At 40.5% G+C, this 24,625-nt stretch overlaps 1 protein-coding gene across 4 annotated transcripts in view; it reads left to right on the forward strand.

Annotated features, from left to right (window-relative positions):
- SDK1 (sidekick cell adhesion molecule 1) overlaps window positions 1-24,625 on the forward strand; it is a 419,203-nt gene that overhangs the window by 316,008 nt on the left and 78,570 nt on the right. For all 4 annotated transcript variants that reach the window (XM_069810300.1, XM_069810299.1, XM_069810302.1 and 1 more), the window contains 6 exons: window positions 129-227; window positions 5,126-5,317; window positions 7,140-7,261; window positions 15,500-15,609; window positions 18,027-18,177; window positions 20,099-20,336. In XM_069810300.1, the coding sequence (XP_069666401.1) occupies window positions 129-227; window positions 5,126-5,317; window positions 7,140-7,261; window positions 15,500-15,609; window positions 18,027-18,177; window positions 20,099-20,336 (912 nt within the window). The remainder of the gene's footprint in view (window positions 1-128; window positions 228-5,125; window positions 5,318-7,139; window positions 7,262-15,499; window positions 15,610-18,026; window positions 18,178-20,098; window positions 20,337-24,625) is intronic.

Genomic DNA, 24,625 nt, shown 5'->3' on the forward strand with positions numbered 1-24,625 from the left:
ATGTTTCCAGCAGGCTTCCCTTGGCCCCGGCTCAGTGTTTTATTTCTTCAGCCCTAACCTTGCCGCATGAATCAGATGAAAAGTAAGTGGGGTTCTCCTGTTAACAGATTTCCTTTTCTGATTGCCAGAGCCAGGAGCAGTTGGACACCTGAGTTTCACTGAGATTCTGGACACGTCTCTCAAGGTCAGCTGGCAAGAACCTGTAGAGAAAAATGGCATCATTACAGGCAAGTATCAGCTGCTATCTCCTTTATTTTTTTTTAAGTGTGTGTGGTGGTATGTATCATTGCAGTGAAAAAATGTTTGCGTAATAGAGCATTTAGGGAGAACTGGCAACTGCGAGCGCTGGTTTCCTGGTCCCTCTTTTGGGTAATTGAAATGTCAGCTAAGGCGCATAAGAGAAAGTATGGGTCCAATTACTGGCAGCTCATGATTGTGGTCACCGAAAAGGCAGTCTGTATTAGAAATCAGCTCCCCATGGAGTTGCTGGTCTTGTTAAATCTTCTGTGACCTCCACCTGTGTTACTAAATTTCTGAAACTTTGTGAGACAGTGTTTGGCCTTTGCCCCAAAGGTGGGGGGTTCCTACATGGAGTTTACAGCTGCAAAATCTGGACTGGCGTGGCTAAGGTTCGCAATCAAGACCAAGCCTGAAATCAGTGGTACCCTTTATCTGTGATCAAGTGATCTGGCTGTGGACTGCGTGACAGAATTTGCATGTCGTTACTTAATTTTGTATAAACCATCACAAGGGTTCAGAACTCTCTTGTTTCTCTTTGATGAGCTTGCCATTTGACAAGCTATTTATCTATTTACTGTATGCCGGTGTAGATACAACATCAGCAACTTCATTATTTTTCATAAGGGAAGCTATAAATAGTTGAGAAAAACTCTAGTTCTTATCAACAGAGGCAATATTGTTTTCAGACGGGAAACTGTTACAGCTGCACAGGATGGACATTCCATTTAACAAAGGCTTTCAAGGTTTTGAAGTGCAAGAAAACTCCCAGATTTTAAATTACCGGAGCTAAAAATTATAGCTGGGAAGGGAGCATATCATTTCACATGGATCAAAATATTTTGGTTTGAGAGCATTGACATTGAAATGTTTAATTTAATTAGTAAAAAAGAAATACCTTTTCGGAGTCAAAAAAAAAAAAATCAGACTTTCTGGCTCCTGAACATGGAAATGTTCTATCGGTCTAATTTCCTGAAGCATTTTAACTTTGACAGGTCTAACTGTTTTGATAGCACTTGCACTTGTCAATGTTTTCTCTATGTGTCTGTAACATGCACCATTTGTACATGTGTTTTCTGTGCTCTTTATAGTATATTTGGAGTCCTTACGCAGATCATCTTATGCCTTTACACCATAGTAACCTTCCTGAAATATGCATTGATTTAAGTGGTTCGAGAACAGAAACTAATGACTTCTGAAAGCAAAGCAGTATTGATTCAGTGAAGATGGCCAAAGCCTTCAAGCCTGAGTGCTTAAATTTAGGTACCTAAATCCAAGTCTAGCTATCTAAGATGATGTAATACTCATCCTTGTTACGCACAAGTTAGCAGCACTGTGCTCTGGTGTTGCAGAATTGCTTTGCTAGAAACAAGCTGCTGCCTCCCAGAATGGGTTGAAACCTGGGGGAGCACAATCATGGACTGTGTTATGTTTGGGGTAAATTGTTTCAGAAAGAATTAACTCAAGAAGCTCTATTGTTCGTGAAGAAACACCAGTGTAAATATGCCCAGCAAAGTTTATAAGGAAAAAGAAACGTCCTTAATGACGCAAATTGCATTCGGGATGGAAGAAAAGAACAGCAAAATTGTTCATGCCCGGAGTACCTCAAAGGTTTATAGAGGGCTGCTTGGAGATCTGAGTGCTTAGGGAGGCAATTATTCATCATTTTTGCTCATGGTTATCTTTACTGGACCTTCTTGTTCCATGCACCACAGCTCGGAGGAGGAAAGCGCGGAGGGTGGTGCCCAGCAGCCAGCCTGCTCTGGGAAATTGCCCATTACTCTTGCTGTAAATTTCAGTATCTTCCTTGTTCTCTCAGTAAACATTGATTTATGAGGACCTGGATGTAGACGGACAGTTTGTGATTGGGTATACTGCTCTCTTGTAGAGAATTTACTCCAGATCAACCGAAAATTATTTCTGAAACTCCTCTGGTCATTAGTTTCTGTTAGGCAGCATTTTGTGGAGGGGGTGTAGTGCCAAAGTGGACGGGAAGGCTCTGTGGCACCTTTCCTATTCTCACTTACACCGAAGCCAGAGGAAACACTCAGCCCAGGCCGGCTGGACTCCCCAGTGCACATTTCTGGCAGTGATCACGTCTGTAAAACAGAAAGCGTGTTTTTACCAACCACATGTCCTAAAGTTCTGCCCATCTGTCAGTCATTGTGGCTTAAGTGCTACTTGAGGGTATGGTGGATGTTGTTCTTTTCCTTCAGCATTTTTTCATCTATTTCTGTTATGCATGATTACATTTGGCTTTGTGTCTGCTCAGTATGTATGTATGTATTTTCTGTTTGCTTTTTTTTATATGACTAGAATTTAAGTATACTTTTGGGAGTGAAATATCCAACAGTAACTGCTGCCTCTCTGCCTTTTCTTCAATTTGCATGTGAACTCATGATATTTTTCCTGGTGAACATTTTTTCAGTGAATAAATACATAGAGTCTATGTGCCTAATGGGTGGAAAAGCTGGGTCTCATCACTATAGTCACAAGGGAGAAAACATAACACGTTCAAAGAATAATCACCAACATTTGATGTATATCCAAAGCTTCTCTCGATGGGAGAGAAGGTATCTCAGTCACTTAAGATTGCCTAGTGCATGGTGGATGAAACTTTCTATTCTTTGTAAGCAACAAATGGATAGGGAGAGCATTAAAAGTCCCCTGCTTATCTTCTGGTTATTTATTGCTTTGAGCAACCCGTTTTGTTTTATTCTGAGACGATTCTTGATTCCTCTGCCAGCCCATGTGCAGGATTCCAAGCAGACGTAGCAGGGTCGTCCGCAGCTCCCGGGCAGACAGATGAGCCGCAGCGTGGCCCTTGCCCAGCCTCTGCTCCGTCCCTGGCTGCGTACAGACGTTCTGCTGGCTCCTAGTTTTGTGTCCTCTCTTAGGAAGCGGAGAGAAGGACAACCGCACCTTCCCTGGACTCGTTCTCACTCTTCCACATTGCCCTGTCTAGAGCGAATGTAGCATCCAAGGCTTTGGGCAGAAAGTGCTGGTTGTGATGGTCGTTCTGTTTGCAACTCCTTCATGCCTCTTCGCTGAGCATCTAATAGAGTGGACAGTCATCCCCCATCTTTCTGTTCATGCACTATTAATAAAGGCAATAGAGTCCTTAAGTTTTGTCAAATCTTCATACAGATTGTAATATTGCCTGTGCTGCATAAACTCTGATCACTGGTAAATAATTCTTGAGCCTTTTCAGAGAGTGTAAAACCACCACAGTGTCTCTGAGATACTGGTAAATTACTGACTTACTTAATTCCCATGCAGACATTTACTTAAAACTGGCTTCAGATGAGCATTCTGGAGTTTTTCCCCTACCCCTAGGTAGTGCATACTCAGACAAGTGGTTTCGGTGTAGCTGAAATGGTTGAAGCATCACCGCTCGTTGTCGCTGCCCCCTTACCTGAAACATAATTAGCGACTATGTGAGTAGTCTGAGCCCATTTTCGTGCAAAAATAGGTTAACAGGAATCTGTCAGTGATGGCAGCTAGCACCGGAGGAAGGGTAACATCTCACACCTCTCAAACTCTCACAGAAATATTTGTCTTGCTGTGCTTTTGGTTCCTAAGATGATGTATCCCTGTTGATCAATATCATAAAGTATTTTGCTGTGTCAATTTGTATGTGTTAATCAGCTTATCATGTTTAAAAAAACAAACCAACTCAAAACCAGCAGGGGGAAACCTCAAGCCCCCCAGCTGGTCTAAATTCCTCATCTTAGATGATGGGAACAGGAACCCAGTAGGGAGTTTCTCTAGCCAGGTTGCCTCGTGCATGGTTCGCTCCGTGGGGTTCCTTTCTGTCAGTCCTTTTCACTCACTTCCATTTCACAGGCATTCAGGAGCTATGTATATTTTCCCCCACTCACCCCCCCTGAGTCAAATCACAAAGAAAGCTGCAATCAAGCAAACTTTTCAGAGACACTCTCCGGAGACTGGCACAGTGAGGTTCAAATGGGTTCAAACGAGAATAAAGTGGGACTGGGCAGGAGGAGGACAAGCAGGTATGGAGATAAAATTGAGTAAATCAGACAGTAGAAAGTTTCAAAAATTCTTGGAAGGCAAATGGTTATAAAAGTGATAAAAAGGAAAGCCTGGTTATGATAGAAGAATAATATAGAGGTCAGGGTGAGTGCAGTTTTGGACAATACATTGGCTACATTATGGTTTTGAAAGGAAGGATAATGATTCACCCTGCTAAAGGATTTGTGCAAGGAACAAGCAGTGGGGAGTAGAAGTTTTTCAGTTCCTGGAAGATTCCCACAATGTTCCTGCCTGATTGTTATTGTCAGATTTGTAAGTATTTCTGGATATACAGCAGTGAAGGTTACTTTAGCCTGGAAAGGGAGTAGCCCTGCTAAGCACATATAGATTTTTAATTAGATATTCCAGCTGGTGAGATGATGTTATATTTTCCGGTGTTTCTTCCTATTTGCTTCGCCAAGTTCACAGAATGTAAGTCCACCCTTCTGTGAGATTATCCCCAGGTTTCCTAGCCATTTCCTAGCAAGCACTGTATCATCGTAGAAAAAAGCCAGAGTCTGTTGAGACTCCATGTCCTCCCCCATCTGTAACCTGGTGGGCAGACGATACCCCATGGGGTACCTACATCAATTGCTTATTGGAAATAACAGTATTAGAAAAATACTTGGGTATTTTAGCCAGTGTTTACTTCAACTTTCTTTTTTTTTCTGCTTATAAATGGTGACCACAGTGGAGCAGAGTAATAAACAAGTCATACCACCATTGACCACCAGCAAATCTTGCAGATGCAGGAATTCACCAGTCTCTGGGTTGTTGTATAACCGTGCTTTAGAAGAAAAAGTAGCCCCCACCACTGCTATGGCCCCCTGACTTCTGTGTAATTATTTTCCAGGGTACCAGATCTCCTGGGAGGTGTATGGCAGGAATGAATCTCGTCTTGCCCGCACGCTGCCCAACACGACGCTGGAGTACAAGATCACGGGGCTGTCGTCTCTCACCACCTACACAATCGAGGTGGCAGCTGTGACCGCAAAAGGGAGCGGATGGGTCACGTCCTCCACCATCTCTTCTGGTGTGCCCCCAGGTTGGTGAAACTGCACGAAACAAATCAAAATGGGCTCATTCTTCATGTTGCTATGTTCCAAAGATCACAAATTACTTCGGTTCGGTAATAATAAAAATGGTTTTATTTCTAAAACACTGGAATTCTTTACCACATAATTTAAAATCAAGTTTTAGGACAGATTAAAAAGTTAATGTGACCACAGTTGCAGTTTGAAATTACCAGAAAGTTGAGGCTGTTTAATACAAATACAAAAAAAGTTGTAGGGATGGCAGAAAGAACCAACAAGGTAATAAAGTGGATACAACACAGAATCTCTTGACATTTACAAAGTAACATAAGAATGAAACCTGAATCAATTCAAGAAGTGTTGCTTTAGGGGAAGAATAAAGTTTGGATGATGTTAAAAGGGAAAGGTTTTTCCATTTTGAAGTAGTATAGCTTATGTCATCTATGAAAGGACACTTGTATAATGAAACTGAAATCTTATTTATAGGGTTCGAGAGTCATGGCCTGAGAAAGATTTGGGAGGAGTTAGCCCTGTATTGCATTGTCTGAGTTACCACGTAACTGAGCACCTGTAAATTTAGCCTTTTTGCATTTTGTTTTTAAAATCCTCCACTTTCCCTCATACAGTATAGAAAGCAAACTAAAAAGGCAATTCATACCTCAAACAAGCAGTTCAGTTAATTTATAGGTTATAGAAGTAGAATTTTCCAAAGTGGAGTAGTTACTGTACATCACTGATGGTAATCCAGTTTTTCCCTTTTCCGGTATTTTTGAACTTTTCTGTATGTCTTGAATTATGTTTGTCTTTCTCTTCCCTAATCATAGGTAATTGTGACAAGTTGTAGACTGGATCGATGCCATGCTCCCTGTTGTTAGCCAGATAACAGCATTATCCTACTTGGGCAGGGTTAGTTTATCGATCATAGTTCCCACAAACGTGAAGTAAGAATCAAGAAATATTGTGTATTCATGCATACTTGAAATATGCTAAAAAGCTGCCAATTTTTTGCCTGTTGCATTTGCATATAGTACAACATTGTGAATGATTACTGATTCTAACAGTAATTTCCATTCCTTATGAATGCAGGTGCTATTGGGAATTTATTCTAAACAATCTATATTTAATCTCTTTCCTAGGCTTGCTTTTGTTGATAATTCAGATAATATTAAAAATGTAAATGCTGCTGTAAGCTTGACTGATGTGAGGCAAAGATCTGATTGGGGCTGCAGATTTTTCCTTGTAGAAGGTCACCCTTTTTATGTGGAACAGAAATTTAAAAAAAAAAATCATCTACTTTATTCAGGCATCAGAAATGTCCTCTAAAACCCATCTATTATAAGCCAATATAAGAATCACAAAATCTTCCCCATACGCTACCCCAAAATTTGAGTCTTTTTCTGTTGTTAGTATATTAAAGTTGTACGCACCCTAAGAAGTTAGTAAAAATTATTGTCACTTAATTCTGCAAAAACAGTACAGTGGAATTAGGTGACTTGGCAAGCGACTGGCAGATCTGGAGCTGGGAAGTACCTTTCCTCCGAGCAACCACGCTTTGTCGGTTGTGCAACTTGTCTAAAATAGTAGCTGTAATTCTGTAGATGGGCTCTTTCTTTTCTCATTTGATCTTAAAAATGTGGTGTGTGCTCAGAGCAGAAAAACAGTAACGCTGTATGTAGTACTCTGCCACAAAGAAAAAAAAAATACCAAAGCTATTTGCTCTATTATAATTGTTACCAAGGTATTTTATATACTGAAACACTGAATGTCAACCTGTGTTACTGGGCCCTAGACGGAGAGCATTTCCACCTCTCATTTACATTTCTGTTTCTTCAGAGCTTCCAGGTGCTCCATCCAACCTGGTGATTTCCAACATCAGCCCTCGCTCTGCCACGCTTCAGTTCCGGCCAGGGTATGATGGCAAAACCTCCATCTCCAAGTGGATAGTCGAAGGCCAGGTATGTCCCTGACAAAAAAACTCTTAAGAAAGTTTCTGAGGAGTTAAAAACGGTCTAAAGAGTCCATTGCTGTTTGTACAAAAGCTGTAGTCCAACTTTGGATCAAAGCTTTTCAGTAAATGGCCTGGTGGTAGCTGTTCAGGGGTCCTGGAAAGGCTGGAATGCAAGGGAGCTCGAGAGGCTTAGCTGAGAAATGTCTGTGGTAGCCAGCGAGAAAAGGGTCATATGAATGCTGTAACTTCTGTTCAAAAGAACAAAAGAAAAATATGATATATAATATATATATGTAAGAATGCTTACCCTTTAAATAATTCACATGGTTTTTTGTAAAGCAACTTTGCTTATGTTCAGAAGAGCACCAGATGCATCATAAGCAACACATACAGCAGAGCTTAAGTCCATCCATTTATTTAAAAAAAGATTTGAAACCTTTAAGTTCTGTTTAGGTGTATTTTCAAACCAGATGGAAACCTGGAATTATTATCTTGTGGAGTCAGAATTATAGAAAGAATTGCACTGAACAGTAAAGATACCATTATTCGAGAGACTGAGTGTATTTTTCTATCTTGTAATGGAATATACCGAGGTTTTCTATCCAGGCCTCTAGATATGAATAGGATGAATTCTCTTCTTCATCAGCTTTAAACAATATCCCTCTTTCTGCTGTCATTATGCCTTGGAGGAGTTATATATTCCTCATTTGTTCTCCTGACAGATGAGCTTTGCTTCTTCCTTTCCACCCACAGATCTTTATAAATAATATAATCTGTTTTTAAGACCAAATGTTGGACTTCTTAAATCACCGTCACCACTGAGACATGTTGATACAATCACTTCACTTGGTAATGAGATTGTTGTGAACAAGTCGGTACATTTTGTACCGTTTACATACACATTATTGCATATTATGCAATTAAACACTGAAATCCTGTAATATGGTGGCTTGGCACATTCTGAGGAGCATTTTTATGTTGGAGCACTGCATTGATATTGCTAGGAATTTGTTAATTCTGTGAGTTGCAGAACGCCACTGAAGTGAAATAAATTTGAATGCTTTAAAACTGCAATAATAATTACCATGAAGTTTATCTGCATCCTTGAAGAGCTCTGGGTACAAATAGTGGTTGAAAGGTTCCTGGTGTGCAGGGAAGGAAGGGAGAATCTTTCTTGTTCACAAACCCTCATCAACTTCTCATGTGTTGCTAGAAAAGTCAAGGGGTTAGTGGTTCTGATAGATCCTGGATCCAGGAATATTTGTTCTATTTGGGGAAGGAGGACAGTCAAAGTCTTCTTGGAGTCAGGGCAGTTCTTTTCACCACAGCTACCCTGCAAGTTTCTTCTGCACCATACCTCACTGTTTAGCTTTGGAATGTTGTTCCGAGTGGATATAATTTAAAAAAAAAAAAAAAAAAAAAAAGATTCTTGCTCACATGATTAAGAAAAATCTTTTCAGGTATGCAGAGAAGTTGGTGACTCCTTAAGGGTAGAGCAAATCCTGTTTCCAGGATGACAGCTGCATATAATCCTTTGTTCACAGCCCCTTTCTGCCAGCAGTCCCCTCAAACTCTTTCTCTCTTAAAGTGCAATTTCACAGCACCTTTAGCCAATCTAAACCAGAGCTCTCATTGTCCTGCTCCCGTTCCCTCTCCTCATCCCCATCACTCTTACCAAGACTTTCTCACTCCTGCCTTCTGCATGCACTGATTCTGGCGTGATCATCCCCGGTGCCGCTACGAGACTTGATCCAGGCAAGAACAAATGAGTTTTGTAGAGATCAACTTTTTGCACAGGCTATGTGTGTGATCAGAAAAGCACCATTGCAAGGGGTGGGGATGAGAACATGGTAGCGGGAGCAGTGATCAAAGACACACAATCTTTCACAAAACAGCTTCCAGCGACACACCCGTGTTCATTTTTGCCTTTCATGTAGTCTGTTCTAAGCAGCGGTATGTCTGCGCTGGGATGCAGACTACTGTTGCAACATCTGTATTTTAGCACAGGCTACCATAATTGTTCCTTAGGATTATGTTAGATTGAAGGGCAGTGGTTATACCCAACCTACAACAGTATTTTCTAAACAGAAATATAGGGAGGATTCTTTTCCTTCTGGATCTTTCATTCGCTGGGCCTTGTGCAGCTTTTAATCACACTGTTAAGCATTTCATGCCTTAGCATTAAATTAAAAGCCACTTAAGGTGTGGGTTTGCACACTGATTTTAAAATAGGTGGTATTGCTGAGTGATAGGATCACACTGAAGTATAAAACACTTATCTGTATGTTCTAGTGTACTTTGCAATTGATCAGTTGAATTGGAGAATAAAGATGCTGTCCAAGTTGGTACAGGGACTGTATCGCCATCCATTCGCTAATTTTTTGACCATTAGCCTTTCTGAAAGTTTGCAATAAGGCGCAGAGTAGCTGAAAACAGCTAATAGCTTGGGGAAAAAATATGTTGCAGTGTACTAAGACCTTGTACAGCATGATCCCTCCTGGAAGGAGAACTGGGTTGATCTCCCGCACAGGTCCGTTCCCTCTGCTGGTACTTCTGCTGGTGGTGGGTTCATGACAAAGCATGACCAGCAAATACTTGGTACTGTCGTGCACTTCATCTGTGTCCCCTTCTGTACAGCTGGGTGATAGCTTTGCATTGGACATCCCTTATATATTGTGTCTTCTATTCCATCTCTACTGGGAATATACCCTTTAGTCTGAATGCCTGAGTCCTTACAGACAAACTTCAGCTATTTTATATTCACACATGCAGACAACCTGCCACCACCATGTTTTTCTTCTTTGTTTCTTTATATGGCAGAAAGCTTCCTGAATAAGGGCAGGTCTAGAAAATGTTCCAAGTATTCCGTTTTGGACAAATGCCATTTTTGAAGTCTGATACTTCATGAACAATTTGGATGAAAGACACAGCTGGGAATTCCAGTTGATGTGAAATTTTGTACATCTGGCCTTGGCTTCTGCTTTTTGTTCTGGGGTGTAAATTCACGGGAGCCACTGTGGAACTAATTCTCAATTATGTCAATGAACATGAGAGGAGAATCAGGTCTTTAAGATTTTAGTGTTGGTAGATACTGAAATATCAAGCATTAAAAATCCCATTTCTGTGGTTTCTAGTGAAGCTACATTCTGTACTTCTGAAGGGATTTCTTAAAAATCACCAGGCTGTTTCTTCTCCACCTAGACTCAGAGGACTGGAGGAAACTGAATTTCCAAACAGACTACAAAAAAGTACCAATGCTATTTAAAAAAATATTTAACGTTGTTTTTCCATTACATACAATATAACCTAAAGAGAAGAGGGTCTAATTTAATATAAATGTTCTGCTGACACTTGTTCAGAGGGACCAGCAGTAAATGTCTTGTGGCATTGACATTCACAGGTAACATGTTCATCCCCAAAGAATTTCAGTAAACCCTTCCAATCATCCTGTACTCTCAGATGCAGTTAGAATATATATTGTAGACATTTTTTCTGGCAATTCATAACCAAGAATGACTTTGAATCCCTGCTGTTGTTCATGTGGTTTCATGTTTGCACCCTCTATCTGCTGCAATCCAGTTTCAGCTTGTTTTTCTCATGCTGAATTTTTCCTGGGAGTTTGTCAGGAGAAGTACGTAAATGATATCATCATGACTGTGCCTTGGTGGGTACTCGGTCCACAGCATCAAGCTTTCCAGTGGCTGACTAGAAAAGCTGGGCTAACTTCTGCCAAGTTTGGTGTGGTTTTCTGGTGATTAATGTTATTGTGCAGCCAGCAGAAGACCTGTGGAACGGCTGAAGGCCACTTATGAAGAGGTATTGCAAGCCATGGAGCCATGAGTATATGGGCTAATATAGCGAGTTTTTGCTTAAAGCCTTTCTGCTGTTTTTAGAGAGATTTTGTATGAATAGCATGGTGAGCAGTAGCAGAGTTTCAGAGTAGTAAAACCTTTAAAGCATTACCACTGTATTCACTTGTAAAGCTGTGAGTTGGGAAAGATGTTGTAACTTTAACCGTGAATTTGTCTGGTTTTGTGGGTTAAGTCAGTGACCCAGATAGGATTCATCCATTGTATGAGGTGATTCTCTTGGTGTCGTTTTTACTTCAGAGCTGGTAAATAAGTGTCTGAAACTCTTGACAATTTTATGCTGTTGCCAATCTTTAAATCAAAAATGGCTGAATCGATTTAAGGATTTTGTAAGAAAAAAATTGCACCCAGGCTGACATCCTGTGAACCAAATTTCTCCCAAAGCGATTTCAAATGTATGAGTTATGGACCTCTATAATGAAAACTCTGACACATCTTGAACTATAGTAGAACACAGGGTACCTCTATAATGTACAGAAACATTGTGTTTTCCCTTCCTGCAGTTAGTACTTCATAACTGTTCAAAATTTTGGAAGCATTACTGTCTTATACAAAATATCACAACAAATGATTTTTTCATTCTGAATTTTAATTATTTTTGGTTTCTTTTACGTCAAAATTCTGCAACTTTGCTCATATAGTGCATTCCACCAGAAAATGTTACATCACTTTATAAAATATGTAACATTTTCCTTTTTAGAAATGGAGAAACTAATGCATAGAGAAGTAAAGGGTTCTGACATCACTTCCAATATTGTTTTATACTGTCTCATTTCTGTAATAATAAATGAATATGCCCTTTTATTGAATGTAATGCCTTGGGAACAGCTGAGAGATGGGAATGAATATGTGCTAACTTGCGATGGCTGATCGTTACTGAGAATTATACGAAAGGTCTCCATGGACGTAGGTGTATTTACTGTGGCAGTCCTGGGGCCTCCGGGGGATTGTGGCCCAATTGTACGGAGAACTGTTAAGATGCGGAGTGCGTTTCTTAAGGAGTTTTTATGCCGATGGTAACAGAAAGGCAGTTGGTGTTCTCATCTGCCTCCTGAAACAATGCACACATGAATATGTGTGCATCTGTCAACAAACATAATCCTTTTCTGAAGTTTGCATACACTGTTATCCAAAAAAACAGCTACAAGAAAGAAGCCTCTAAATTTATTTTATGCAGAGCGGCTCATGGTGGACTCTTTTGCCCCTCAAAGGATTCTTTTATCCTTACCACTGCCCGTAGTTCTTTTTGCCCTGTGGGAATCCCTTTGTACTCTGATTCTTGAAACTGATATGTTTCCTCTGATCTGACATCAGAGTGTTTCAGCAAAAATAATTTCCTTTTCCTTCAAGAGCCTGAAACTTGGAATCTACTGCAGATCTTGTGGAAGTTAAAAGTACCAAAGTCCATCACTGAAGGTTCTCTTCCGAGACTCATTTCTGAGTTTATTGCTAAATAAATGAAACTTGTTTTGAGTAACGTTGACCTCAGATTGCTTGGCCACACAAGTCAGAGGTCATGCAGAAGTCCCCTGGCTGTTCACCAACCTCCCCTACAGCTGGGCACCCTTCAGTCCTCTTACTTCAGAAAAACTCCCCAGACAAGCAGCACTCTCTTAAAATATACTACTGATTTCAGTAGAAGAGCTAACACTTGGAGTTAGTTTCTCAAATGCTGACACCAGATCCTGGGAACATTACAAGGTGTTATTCTAACCAAAGCAAGTTCCTGATCTATTTTTCTTGAAAACTTTTGCTGAACCACAGAACTATGCCTGTGGTTGATTTTTTTGCTGCCTCTCTGTCACTACCTTTCAGCAGAAAATCAGTCTAAAAGCGGTTAATTGGGACTGTCTGCGCTCCCGCTTTGCCCAGGGTCCCCCACCTCCCAGTATAGGTAGCAGTCACCCGTTTACCAGCTGGCTCCTGAACTTGGGAACAACCAACATGCCAGGCTTGGATGGTGTCTGCCATTTTTTCCTACGCTGCATCCGTCGTTCCTACCAGGGAGAGCATTCACAACCAGAAAGCTGTCTCCTGGAAGAGCTTTGGAGGGGTTTGCCGTAGTCCTGGGCACATAGAAGCTTTCGCTGCTTCTCCATCAGTAAAAGATCCTTAATATTTCTACCTTTGCAGCCAGCCGGTAAATGTCTAGCTGCAAAACAGGTGGGGGGTTTTGGACACCTCTCAAGCTTGAGTCAATGTCAATTGTTCACAGCCCTGTGGGCCTCTGGGTCTGAACCATGTGGTCCTTAATGTGTATTAATGACCTGCCTGCTGCTGCATAACAACTGAAACCTGGGGTCTTTTTTTTTTTTTTTTTTTTTTTTTTTGCTATGCAAGAAATATTTTTAAAAGCTCTTACTGTTCTTAGAATACAAAAAGACGACAACTTCACTACTGGAGATTATTTGCAGCCTGCAAAGCACTGCTGACTGTTGCTATACAATTACTGCAGCACTTTGAGGTGCTGCTGTTAAAAGCAAGGAGTTTTGCAAAAATAAGCATTTACTATAGACTTTCTACAGTATTAATCAAAAACTCTTTTAATCAAGAGTGTTCTCTGTTTCCTTGACTGAAATCAACCCTCTCTTCCTTTCTTTGTTCATGTAGGTTTGTTGGGTTTTTTTTAAATTCTCTTTATCATCTCTTTGTTCTCTGGGTTCAGTTTGGGGCTGTTCTGTTTTACCATGCAGACCTGTCTCAGCTTGCTTCGTTGAAGCTTCTTCATCCATGGACTTTACTAAAATTTATGGAGCTCAGCTGGGACTGGGAATTTTAAAAGGCCCATAATCTTCACTGACATCTATTTTATATGTTGTTTGGTGTGTGGCAGTGTCCTTGATAACCAGCAAGACTGAAAGACCCATCAAGACCTGTGCAACCACATCCCTCCATGAAAGAGGTCCTCTGCTAGGAAGATCACAGAGGCTTCTTTTCACAGTGCAATGCAGAACTTATTTCTTTGGCCTAATTTTCCTTGTGTCATTTCTTCATGCACAAACATAAATATGCAGCACATTAAGTCCTGGGTGAGCGAAGAACTAAAACATCTATAAATAAATCAGGCTGCTTCTCCTGAAGGGGAAAAAAAAGAAAGAGTGAATGAAACCTAATTTTCTATTTGAAGTACTTGGGTATGCTAGATACTTTGGGCTACATTCCCTATCAAGTGCTTTGACAGTGTCTATGGCTGTAACTAGTATACAGAACTCGTAAGGGATCTGTTTAACAAAGATTAAAGGAAATAGTTCTTTACACAGTGGGTTGTGAGCTTCTGGAATTTGTTGCCACAGCAGTCTGTAGGAGGAGATAGTGTCAGCAGGTTAAAAAAGGATTAGGCATCTTCGTGGATATTAAGTCTGTAAATAGACACTAAAGGGAATAGCTGCCTGTGTACCCTCCAATATCCTGCAGCCCAGGACTGCGGATACCAGAGCAGGGTGAGGGAATCGGACTGCAGGTACTGCCCTCTGTGGTAGGGTCAAAACATCAAATTAAATATGCACAGTGCTAGGGAGTTACATCAGGGAGTCTCATCCAAGATCCCCTGTGTTTCAGCACTTGTGAGTCTCCAAAGTGAAGCCCAGCCATCTCCCACCTCTCTTGTCTCCTTCTGCACGCTCCTACCGTGGCTCTTACACACACAACCCTGCCTACGGCCGCTGCCCTCTGCGAGGGTCCCCGGCCAGACTCTGACCATTCTGTCATGCCTTATTGACTTCCTTTTAACTCCTGATTCATCTTCGTTTTATCTCCAGAAAGCTATACGGAAAGTAACGCTCTCGGTTCTCATCACCGTTTTGTCCCTTCTAACACTGCCGTAGCTATGTTGGGCAACACATTGTGATTAATTAATACAAAGGATTGCACGTGGAAAAGTCTGGCCTAAGTGCAGAACAGCAGATGAGGTTAAAACGCTTTTGTCCTTTGACTTTGTTCTTGTTTCTCTGTCTTCATTTCTGTGGCATTTTGCCTCCATCGAGACTTACTTAGTATGCATCAGTTCCTGTGAGTTATTATCAAAGCTATTTTTCATTTTGTTACATTACTACTTGATACTTCTGTATTGTGGCAGCGAGATTGAACAGGGTATTAGCGCTCTCATGGTGTTTTTCTGGAATAGATCTTATTAGAGGATCCCAATGAAGTCCCAACAGATACAAGGAAACTTGGCTAACTTGGCTGTGTTATTGCTTTACAAATAACCAGTGCCTCGTCATATAAAAATTAATATTAACTGGATAATATGTATTTAAAAGCATTTGTCCTTCCACTGTTGTGATGACACACATTGCAAAAGAGGCTATATGTATAATTCTTTATATATATCTATATATAGTCTGCTTTGTATTCCTTCTTACCTTTCCCACATACAGGTTGGTGTACTGGGTGATGAAGAGGAATGGGTGAGTCTTCGTGAGGTGGAGAATGAACCTGATGCTCAGATGCTGGAGGTACCGAACCTTACTCCTTACACTCATTACAGGTAAGAACAGCAGGTAATTAGCTGCAATGTGAAAAAAATGAGTAAATAGCAGCATGGAACAGCTTTCCTAATCAGAAACAGCTGGCTGTGTTTTATAATCTGAACAAAAGGGAACAGGTTTGCTGTTTTCACAGTTTATACTTAAAATTACTCGTCTGATATTGTTAATTGTAATTTACATACAATACAGTTCGTAATATTGAAAAAGAAATGCGAGTGCACAGTGAAATGCTTTTACGAGTACCTGATATCCTGTGACTTCCCTCATCTAAAGGGTGCGCCAGTGTAACATCAGTCAGTGACAAATCAATTGTAGTTAAACTGGTGCAAACTTGTAATTACATATTTACATCAGTTTAAACATCGTTTTATTGATTTAGCTTAATTTGGTAACATCAGTTAAATGAAACCTTTGTTTATAAGAATTTACCATGTTAAGCTTAATAGATATATGCAGTGCTTAAACTGATTGAAGTGAATCTACATTATGGGTGCACCCCAGTTAAACAAGATTGATTTCTAAATCAATTCAATTCAAGTGATGTGTTGCTTTAGTATAGACAAGATTTGAGAATTTGAGGTACTCAATCCTAATGAAAAATACTTTCATGAAATAGCTTGCTAATGTAAAGGCTGGTTGCAAGGAGATATAGTGGCAAATGTTAAATGAGCTTACTAGAAACTTGTCCATTTTGCGCTGGCTGAAGGGCCTATTAGCTAGCCCATGTGCTGTTGCGAACTAGTAGTAGGTGCAATCGAGTAGAGCTCGTATAGTTTACAGCTAATTCAGTGCTGGTACACTAATTTTCTTCCCTTAGAAGCCTCAGAACATATTGAATTTCTCACAAACTCCCCACTGCAGTGTTTTACATCTCATCCTCAAGAGCTGTACATTTACTAAAAGCTCTTTGAAAATTTTTGAGCTTGAGCAGAGATTTCTGGTGCAGAGGTTTAGGAAAATTATCTTCAGGTTGAGAAGATTTTGCTCTCCTCATAAAGGTGGGTCCTTAAAGCTGAAAAGGCAGAGGTGAATAGTAAAGCGCAGGTCATACCAGAGTTCAGTGTTCCATGTCCATGCAAAATAAGAAAGACTTGCACACCTAGCAGGCGTATGGAGAATTGTCTTTGAGATAAAAAATAATGAGGAAGTATATGAGGAATTTGGCGTGGGCTTTTTTTTTTCTATTCTTAAACTTTTTGGTTCATTTTATTGCTACATCTCATTTCTCTCTTCTATCCATTGAATTCTGGAATGATCCCAGTTATGCTGGGATCTTTCACGTGTCCAGTTCTCCTCCGATTTTTTTTCATCATAAAGCAGCTCCTTGAATTTTGCCAGGTTTTTTCTGTCATGCATGCACAGATACAAGCTCTTTTGGGTTTGTTTCAGTGTAGAGCAATTTTATACAATTTTTTGAAACCTAGAAAGTTGTTGCCAAATGGATTTGTTGTCCCTGGTCGGCTTCAGTCATTACACAGTGAGGAAATACATCATGAGAGCTAATTATTAGACCACATCTTTATCAGCCAGCTTCTTTTCTATATTTTGTGCCAATGTTTGCGAGTGAAATCAAGGACAGTATTTGTTTAATGCGTTTCCTTTAATGCATTTTCTAGGGAAATCAGAGCAGATAAATAAACACTGCTATGAAGACTAGCTCACCCTTTTCCTAAGCCCAGTCATTAGGTCCAAAAATTAAGTGTTTAGTATGAACAGGTCATGTGTTTATGTGCAAGTGCTGGATTCCTCTAATTGCTTGTGACGGGTGAGAGTATCTGAAATGTACAGCACGTCTTAATTATTTTGTGCTTCCTGAAAAAAAGATTTCTCTAAATCTTTCGTGACCCAGTAGGGATTTCTATTGTAGTAGAGGTGGTTTCAAGCAGACAGGGTATTTTTTAAAGACACATATCCATATTAAATAACTTAATCTGTCTTGTGCAGGAAGGCTGAAAATGCAGCACAGGGATAAATCATCTTCTTTCAACCAGTAATTGAGGGGAAATGTTATCACTAGTATATTTTTTATATTGACAGGGAATGAGAATATCCAAAGTTTGATATTTTAATACCTTTCTGAATGTATTGTACAAGCATCGCCAGAGAAAATCACTTACTGCTCACATAAGCTCATCAGGCTTGGTATAATTAACGTAAATTTCTCACACAAATACCTAAGTTTCTAATAGACCCTAAGCTAATCTCATTTTCATTTTTTTAATACCTGAGAGGATCTGAAAGCGGTTACCATAAAGCATTCAGCAGTGAATACAAAGGGGACCTGCACACACCGACCTTTGTTGGAACATTTAGAAAGACCTAATTTGTATTTTGCCATCTTTTTTCCTGTTCTGGAAAGAGAGGTATCATTCTCCGAGCTGTTACAGCGTGCGCCGCGTCTTTCCCTCCGCTCCAGGTTCCGGATGCGGCAGGTGAACGTGGTGGGCTCCAGCCCGCTCAGCCAGCCCTCCCGCGTCATCCAGACGTTGCAGGCTCCGCCAGATGTTGCCCCCGGGAGCGTGACCGTGCGGACGGCCAGCGAGACCAGCCTGTGGCTGCGATGGGTGGTGAGCCAGCCAGGAGGAACGGGGGGCCGAGGGGAGCCGGGGTGCTGGTGCTTGGGACGCGGCTGCTTCCCCAGGGGGGTCAGGCCAGCACTCCAGAGTGCCTTTTCCTTGCATTCAGCGTTAGGGAATAACAGCAATGTTATCTCCTTTTTCAGAATAGTCCGAAATCTGAAACTTGCCTTAAGTGCCTTATTAATCACATAAATTGCCTACTGCCACTATTTCTGCCACTTCATCAGGGGAATATATGCCTGTGTGTAAAACCTTGGATTTTGAGACTCTCTAGTCCCACAGTCTGGGTCAACACGTGGGACAGGAATATAATACTTGAGCTAATTTGCAGTTTCCTAGGGCTCAGCTGTTTGCTTTGTACAAAACAGTCCCCAGAAGATGCACGCTGGCCACTGGCAATCATCCTGCAGGTACCGAACAGCTGTGGATCAAAGGCAGCAAAGTTTGCACATTATGCTCCTGTAGGAAGATTATATTTATGTGCAAGGGCGTGGAGTTATGTGATAAAACGTAGAAAGAAATGATTAATTGCAAAGATGCAGTGATTGATGACATTGTTGTGCCCCTTTGACTGTCTCAGTTACCTGCAGAGTTGCCACGTTGGGATTTACTTGGCAACTAACCTGCTCCAGAATGGTTTTTCTTCTCCCCTGTTAGGCAGAATTTTCCACTGGGGTTACTGTGGTGTGAAGTTGATGAAGCACAGGTTTCCTTTTGCCCAAATGTTGGCTTTTCCATGCATAAACTCATTATGGCTGAAAGTCAAAATCAGGCTAGAAACAAAAAGGGTTTTCTGCCGCCAGAAAGGAATAATTTCAGTTTCTCAATGGGACACTGCACTTAATTCTGTACCTTGAAAGACCAAAACATCAGACTTGGAAGGTGTCACCTCACTATCCATAGAAAAGCCATTGCGGTTCATTCGATAGGAGCCGCATAACTCACTCATGGCTTTACCGTGTGAATAACATGCCCACATTGTTAAACCTTTGGTTCTATATCCTTACCCACATATCTTGCATAAAAATTAACTCCAGGTTGTTTTAAGAGACTTTAAAACATTTGTAAGATTGTGTTTCCTTGCTGTGCTACCTTGAAGCCTGTTTTTCATGAGTCAAACTGTGCAGGGTTCAGGAGGAGCAACAGCCACAGCTAAAAATGACCCAATACACCTTTTTCATGCTTAATAACATCAGAATTTGAAAGTGTTTAATCTCTTTTTTCAAGACCCGCAGGTGAATCTCTGTCCCCCTGGGAGCTGGGAATTCCTTCCTTCCTACAGAATAAGGGTCACATTTCTAGCCCTGCTTGCCTGCAGGATACAGTCTTCTAAGCTGTGAAATGTTAATGTGTGTCAAACTTTCCCAGTGATTCAGAACTGAATCTCAGCCATCCGTGGCGTCATGTAGTTAGTTTTATGGAGAAAAACTCTAAACTTCATGAAGTAGGCTAATTATTTCATATTTTAATCTCTGAAATTGCTTGGGGAGTTAGAATACTAGAATAAATCTCTGCTGATAAATGAGTAGGCAGAGAGTCAGTAAAAAAAGTAAAAAATGTACGATAAATGAATTTGTCACATGCTTCAGCAATTTATCATTCATTTCCATAATTAATCACAAAGCTCTGAAATATATTGTATTCATATCATCTCCGTTGATACACCCACAGCAAATAGCATAGTTCTGTGAGCATATCTATTTGGTTCAAAAATAAGGTAAAAATTAAAAGAAAATTTCAAGCAACACAGAAATTTAGAGGTCGTGAAACAAAACAGAAGATCAACCTCTTGATCTTTTTTGCCTTCCCGTGGCCTTATAGGAGTTCAGACTGCCTTGGTATAGAGTTTGGAGAGCCCTGGCAATGTGTTCTGTATAGGAATATTGCGCTTTTCTTTGTCGTTTGCCAGCCCCTCCCTGACACACAGTATAATGGCAATCCAGAGTCGGTGGGGTACAGGATAAAGTTCTGGCGTGTGGATCTGCAGCCTCCCACCCTGATGAAGGTTATTAGTGACCGATTGGAAAGAGAGTACACAGTTGAAGATCTGGAGGAGTGGACAGAGTATGAACTGCAGATCCAGGCTTTCAATGCCATCGGGGCAGGACCATGGAGCGAAGTAGTGAGAGGTCGTACACGGGAGTCCGGTAAGTCAAAGCTCCATGTCTGCTGTGAAGGACACATCCGAGAACTTCAGCATTTTTCTGCCCTTTTGTTCATTTTGTTTGTTTCTTTGGGGTTTTGGGTTTTTTTTGGTTTGTGGGTTTTGTTGGGTTTTTTTGCTTGTTGATCCATTAAATCTAAAATGAAACAAAAACCCCCCCCAATCTCTAGATGCACTGAAGGAAAAAAGACGTATAGATACTTGAGGGAGTTATTTATTTATTTTATTCCTACCCTGCTTTCATGCGTAAACCTGCAGGTTATTTATTTAAAGCAAACAAAACAACCTCTCCCCATTCCTGCTCTCGTTTGGCAGCAGTACGGACGACAGAGGGAGAAGCTTGCATACAGCCTTCTCTGGCTGAGCAGGTTTCTCATGTTTCCTCTCCCTCCCCAGTACCCCATTGCCCCTCATTCTCCCCCTCTCCCTGTCTGCTGCTGGGCTCAAGCAGATTTTTCTCACAGTTGTGGTTATCTGAAATTTAATTTCAAGCACCAAATATTTCTAAAAGAGCAGAAGTTATTTTAGAGAGCTGATTAGCCACACAGAAATAAAATAATTATCTGAGCTTTTGATGACACTTTTTCAAAACTGCCTTCTAAAATTGTGTGTACAAGGCTATATAGACATAACCTGCATATAGACATAACCTGCGTATAGACCTAGAGCACAAGTATTGTATTGTCTAGCTGAATTGTCCATACTGGCATAGAGGCATCAAATATCAGAAGCAAACTCTCAATGTCAGGCAACAATAAATCGTTAGCTTAGTAGCAACAGTAAAGACAGATCTTGAAAAGCTGCTCTCTAGCTGTTAACTTCCACAAAACCTGTTTCCAAACTTACCCTACATGCACCTGATAAATTAAAATTTATATTGCAAGTAAATAATGAAATGGGTGATATATATGATTTAGAAGTTTAATAATAGAAGCTCTTTGTGACCTGTACTTATGCAAGGTTCAACACTGGGGGTTTTTTGTATTATTTTTTCCTATATTTCTTCATTAAAAACGTTTTGGAATTTAATCCTATGCATGCCCTACGGTCATAGGCACACATATGCGTGTCTGTGCGCTCTGTACCACGCACGCAGCATTACTTGCTGGGAAGTGTGAACGTGCTGTACGTGGCAGGATTTGGTCTGCTGGTTCAGATGACTGTCCTTTGAACTAGCCGAGGAGAAGACTAAACAAAGTCATCCCCCGCCATTAAAGTCTTGCTTTTTGAGAAGTAGTAATTGGAAAGGTATTGCCAGAGGTATTTTAAACAAGGTGTGCTTGTGCTGGACTTAGAGATAGCAGGACCCAGACAAAATAGTTTTGAAGTGTTCTGTATCGTAATAAAAAAGATACCACGTTCTCCACTTTCTCCTTTCCGCTGCTCTTCAAACACTTCTTTTGAAATGTAGTAAATACTAAGATTAAGTGATTTCATAAAACCTTAGGATTATGGTGCTCTTGCTCAGCATCTAAAGATCAGAGGTTACGTGTGTATTTGGCATTTTCTCTTGCAGTATTAAAAGAAGGTTGACTTGAAACTGATTGTAGGAGGCACACAGAAACCAGGATCAAAATAACACAAAGCTGTGATCTAGGCCATAAGGACTCATTTGTTTTTTTCCACGTGTTTTCTTTGATATTAACATCTGATTTCTTGAATAGAGCAAGTCAGGGCTCAGACTTTTGGCTGTATCTTCTTAGATTTAGAATATACAAGAAGCGCTGGCATAGCAGCAAGCTGCATGAGAGAACTGCAGGGAATCTGCAGTTAACCTGTATGCACAGTCAGATGGGGTTAAAAGGCAAATAAAAGATATCTGGAGCCAGAGAGAAAGGTCAAAGTATTTTTAGGTCTGTCTTCTGAACTATACGAAAAATTCTATTTATCGCTTCTGTTTTCAAAGTACTTTAAAAGCAGGTGTCCTAAATATTTCTTTTTCTATTTGTAGACACAAGGTCTTAGGGAAGTTGGTTTTGCCTGGTGCTGCAGGTTGTAAACATCTCTCACAGCTGGCCAGAGGTGCCTTGGCCAGGATCGCGTGGTGGTTCATTGGCAGAACTCACGGTTCTGTGTTTTACGCTGTCCAAGGAGCCTAAGAAGTTAGTCTGGGCACTAAATCAGTTTGTGGTACCTAATGACAGTGCGGCCACTAGAGTCCAAAATCTTTATTGAAAATAAAGCTGTGCATGAGCAATTCTGTTCATTATAGGATGTGAAATCGTATCCCTAATAACCGAGCACACATGCTAACAATAAAGGAGCATGCCGTTACAGGTACACTCCGGTTTCTGAAGCTCTTCAATATAAACCATATTGAAACCAAAGAAACTATGAGAGAATAAACAATGCCGTGGGGTTTGGTAACCCAGGCTTGAAAAACAGTTAGGAAACCCTAAAATGAAACTCTGGGATAGGGTTGGAGGGAGCTGAAGATGGAGGGGGATGAATTAGGATTTTAAAACGGGACAGGTTTTATCAATCCAAAATGGTTTTATAATGTTAGAAATTAAATAACTCATTAAATTTTACAGTGTAAAATAACTGCCGAGTAACAAGCTCAGTTACCACTCAATAAATTGACAATGATAGTAGGTACAATACAGAGAAGGTAAGAAAATGCAAAGACCTCTGATGTATTAAAACAACCTTGACAGGGCTGCTTCCTTTTAGATACAAACCTTCTTATTTTCAATTTATCTCAAATACACCTAACCCAGTGCCTTCATATTTTGGGGGCTCCTAATATTCAGCTACATGAATGTGTATATATGTATTACAAAATCAGCTACTCTACAAGCATGGTCACATATTTACGGCACGGATCAATCTCTTGATGTTTCAGAGACTGACCTTCATGAAGCAGTTACTGTGGTGTGATAAAGCATCGCTTGATAATTCAAATGTGGTCCAATGTCACTGTGGGGATTTGTCAGTTTATACAAGCTGAGAATTTGGCCTCCGGTATCTAATTTTATAGGCAAAATGGTTGTGTACTGCAGCTACGCTACTTTTGCCGCAAAGGTTGCTCTAAATTTGCACTTCTTAATTGACGTCAGATGTACAATATGCTACTTTAATTTTTACTTTCAATAAACAGTGCTGGATGTTCAGCTAAAATGAGCTGCAAAAATGGAGAGAACACTGCATCCCACTGTCTAGCTTTCTTAGAAAGCCAGAATACAGGCTAGCTTATTAAAAGCTGCTTTTGGCCCAGTTAGAGACATAAAACAGCATCATTTGCTATATATCAAATCTGGCTATGTCAGATGTAGAAAGAAGATGCGTGATCTTAGATGCCAACATGGATAACCTTAAAAACTTGAGTTCTTATTGAAGTTCCAGTGCAAAGTGCCAGTAACTCTGTAATTTCCTACATTTGATCTTAGCTCATCATTTCGTTTCAGTGTTTCCGGTTCATTTTGTTAAAGCTCTGAGATTTTTTTGGACACTGTTGCTTGGCTTCTGTGCTGCTCTTGCAGGTTACTAATGAGAACTCAGCTTTGGAGCCTGTAACAAAGTCTTCAGTGCAACAGTTAAGGAAACCAGCATTAGAGAAGGGAACTCGCAGAGGAACGAGGGATCTATATGCCTCACTCAAGCCACTAATTAGTCTTAGCAAATTATAATTTCTTTGAATCATGATATCCTGAGAGAGGAGAAGGGTCGGAAGAAATGAAGGTTACGTTTCAATTCATTCTTAAAGGGTCGATCAATGTCTGTTACTTGATAAAGGACTGGCAACAATAAGATCCATAATATCTCTTGCAGGTCCTGAATTCATACATCCATGTTAGAATAAAATTCTCAATACTAGCATGAGAACTGGAGAATTAAAGCGCACTCAGTGAACACAAGTATTTTTGCCATTTAGGGGTTGGACTTAGATTCCTCTCTAGCGAGAGGGAACATTTAGCTGCTCTGGCTGTCACTGGGAATTAAGAGGAGTCTGGGCTAATAAATCTTCAGATAGACCATTCTCTCCTTTGTTAGCTTTCGAGTTCCCCTGCCAGCAGCATGATCGTACACACACCTCAAAGCAATCATGCACGCAGGGCCAGCCCGGGCACAGCCTCCACCTTTTGTGAATTTGGGAAATCTCGTGGCTGCTGATCAAAGAGGAAAAGAAATATTTGTAAAATAAAGAAACTTTTTCTCTCTTGAAAGACTTCAAACCAGATAAAATAAAAATAAATGTAGCTGGAAAGGGCTTCTTTCCTCTACGCATCCTGGTTTCCTGTGACCCACCTCCACCCTTTCTCTCTCCAGAAG

The sequence above is a fragment of the Haliaeetus albicilla genome, chromosome 22, assembly GCF_947461875.1.
Source record: "Haliaeetus albicilla chromosome 22, bHalAlb1.1, whole genome shotgun sequence".
Lineage (NCBI taxonomy): Eukaryota > Metazoa > Chordata > Aves > Accipitriformes > Accipitridae > Haliaeetus > Haliaeetus albicilla.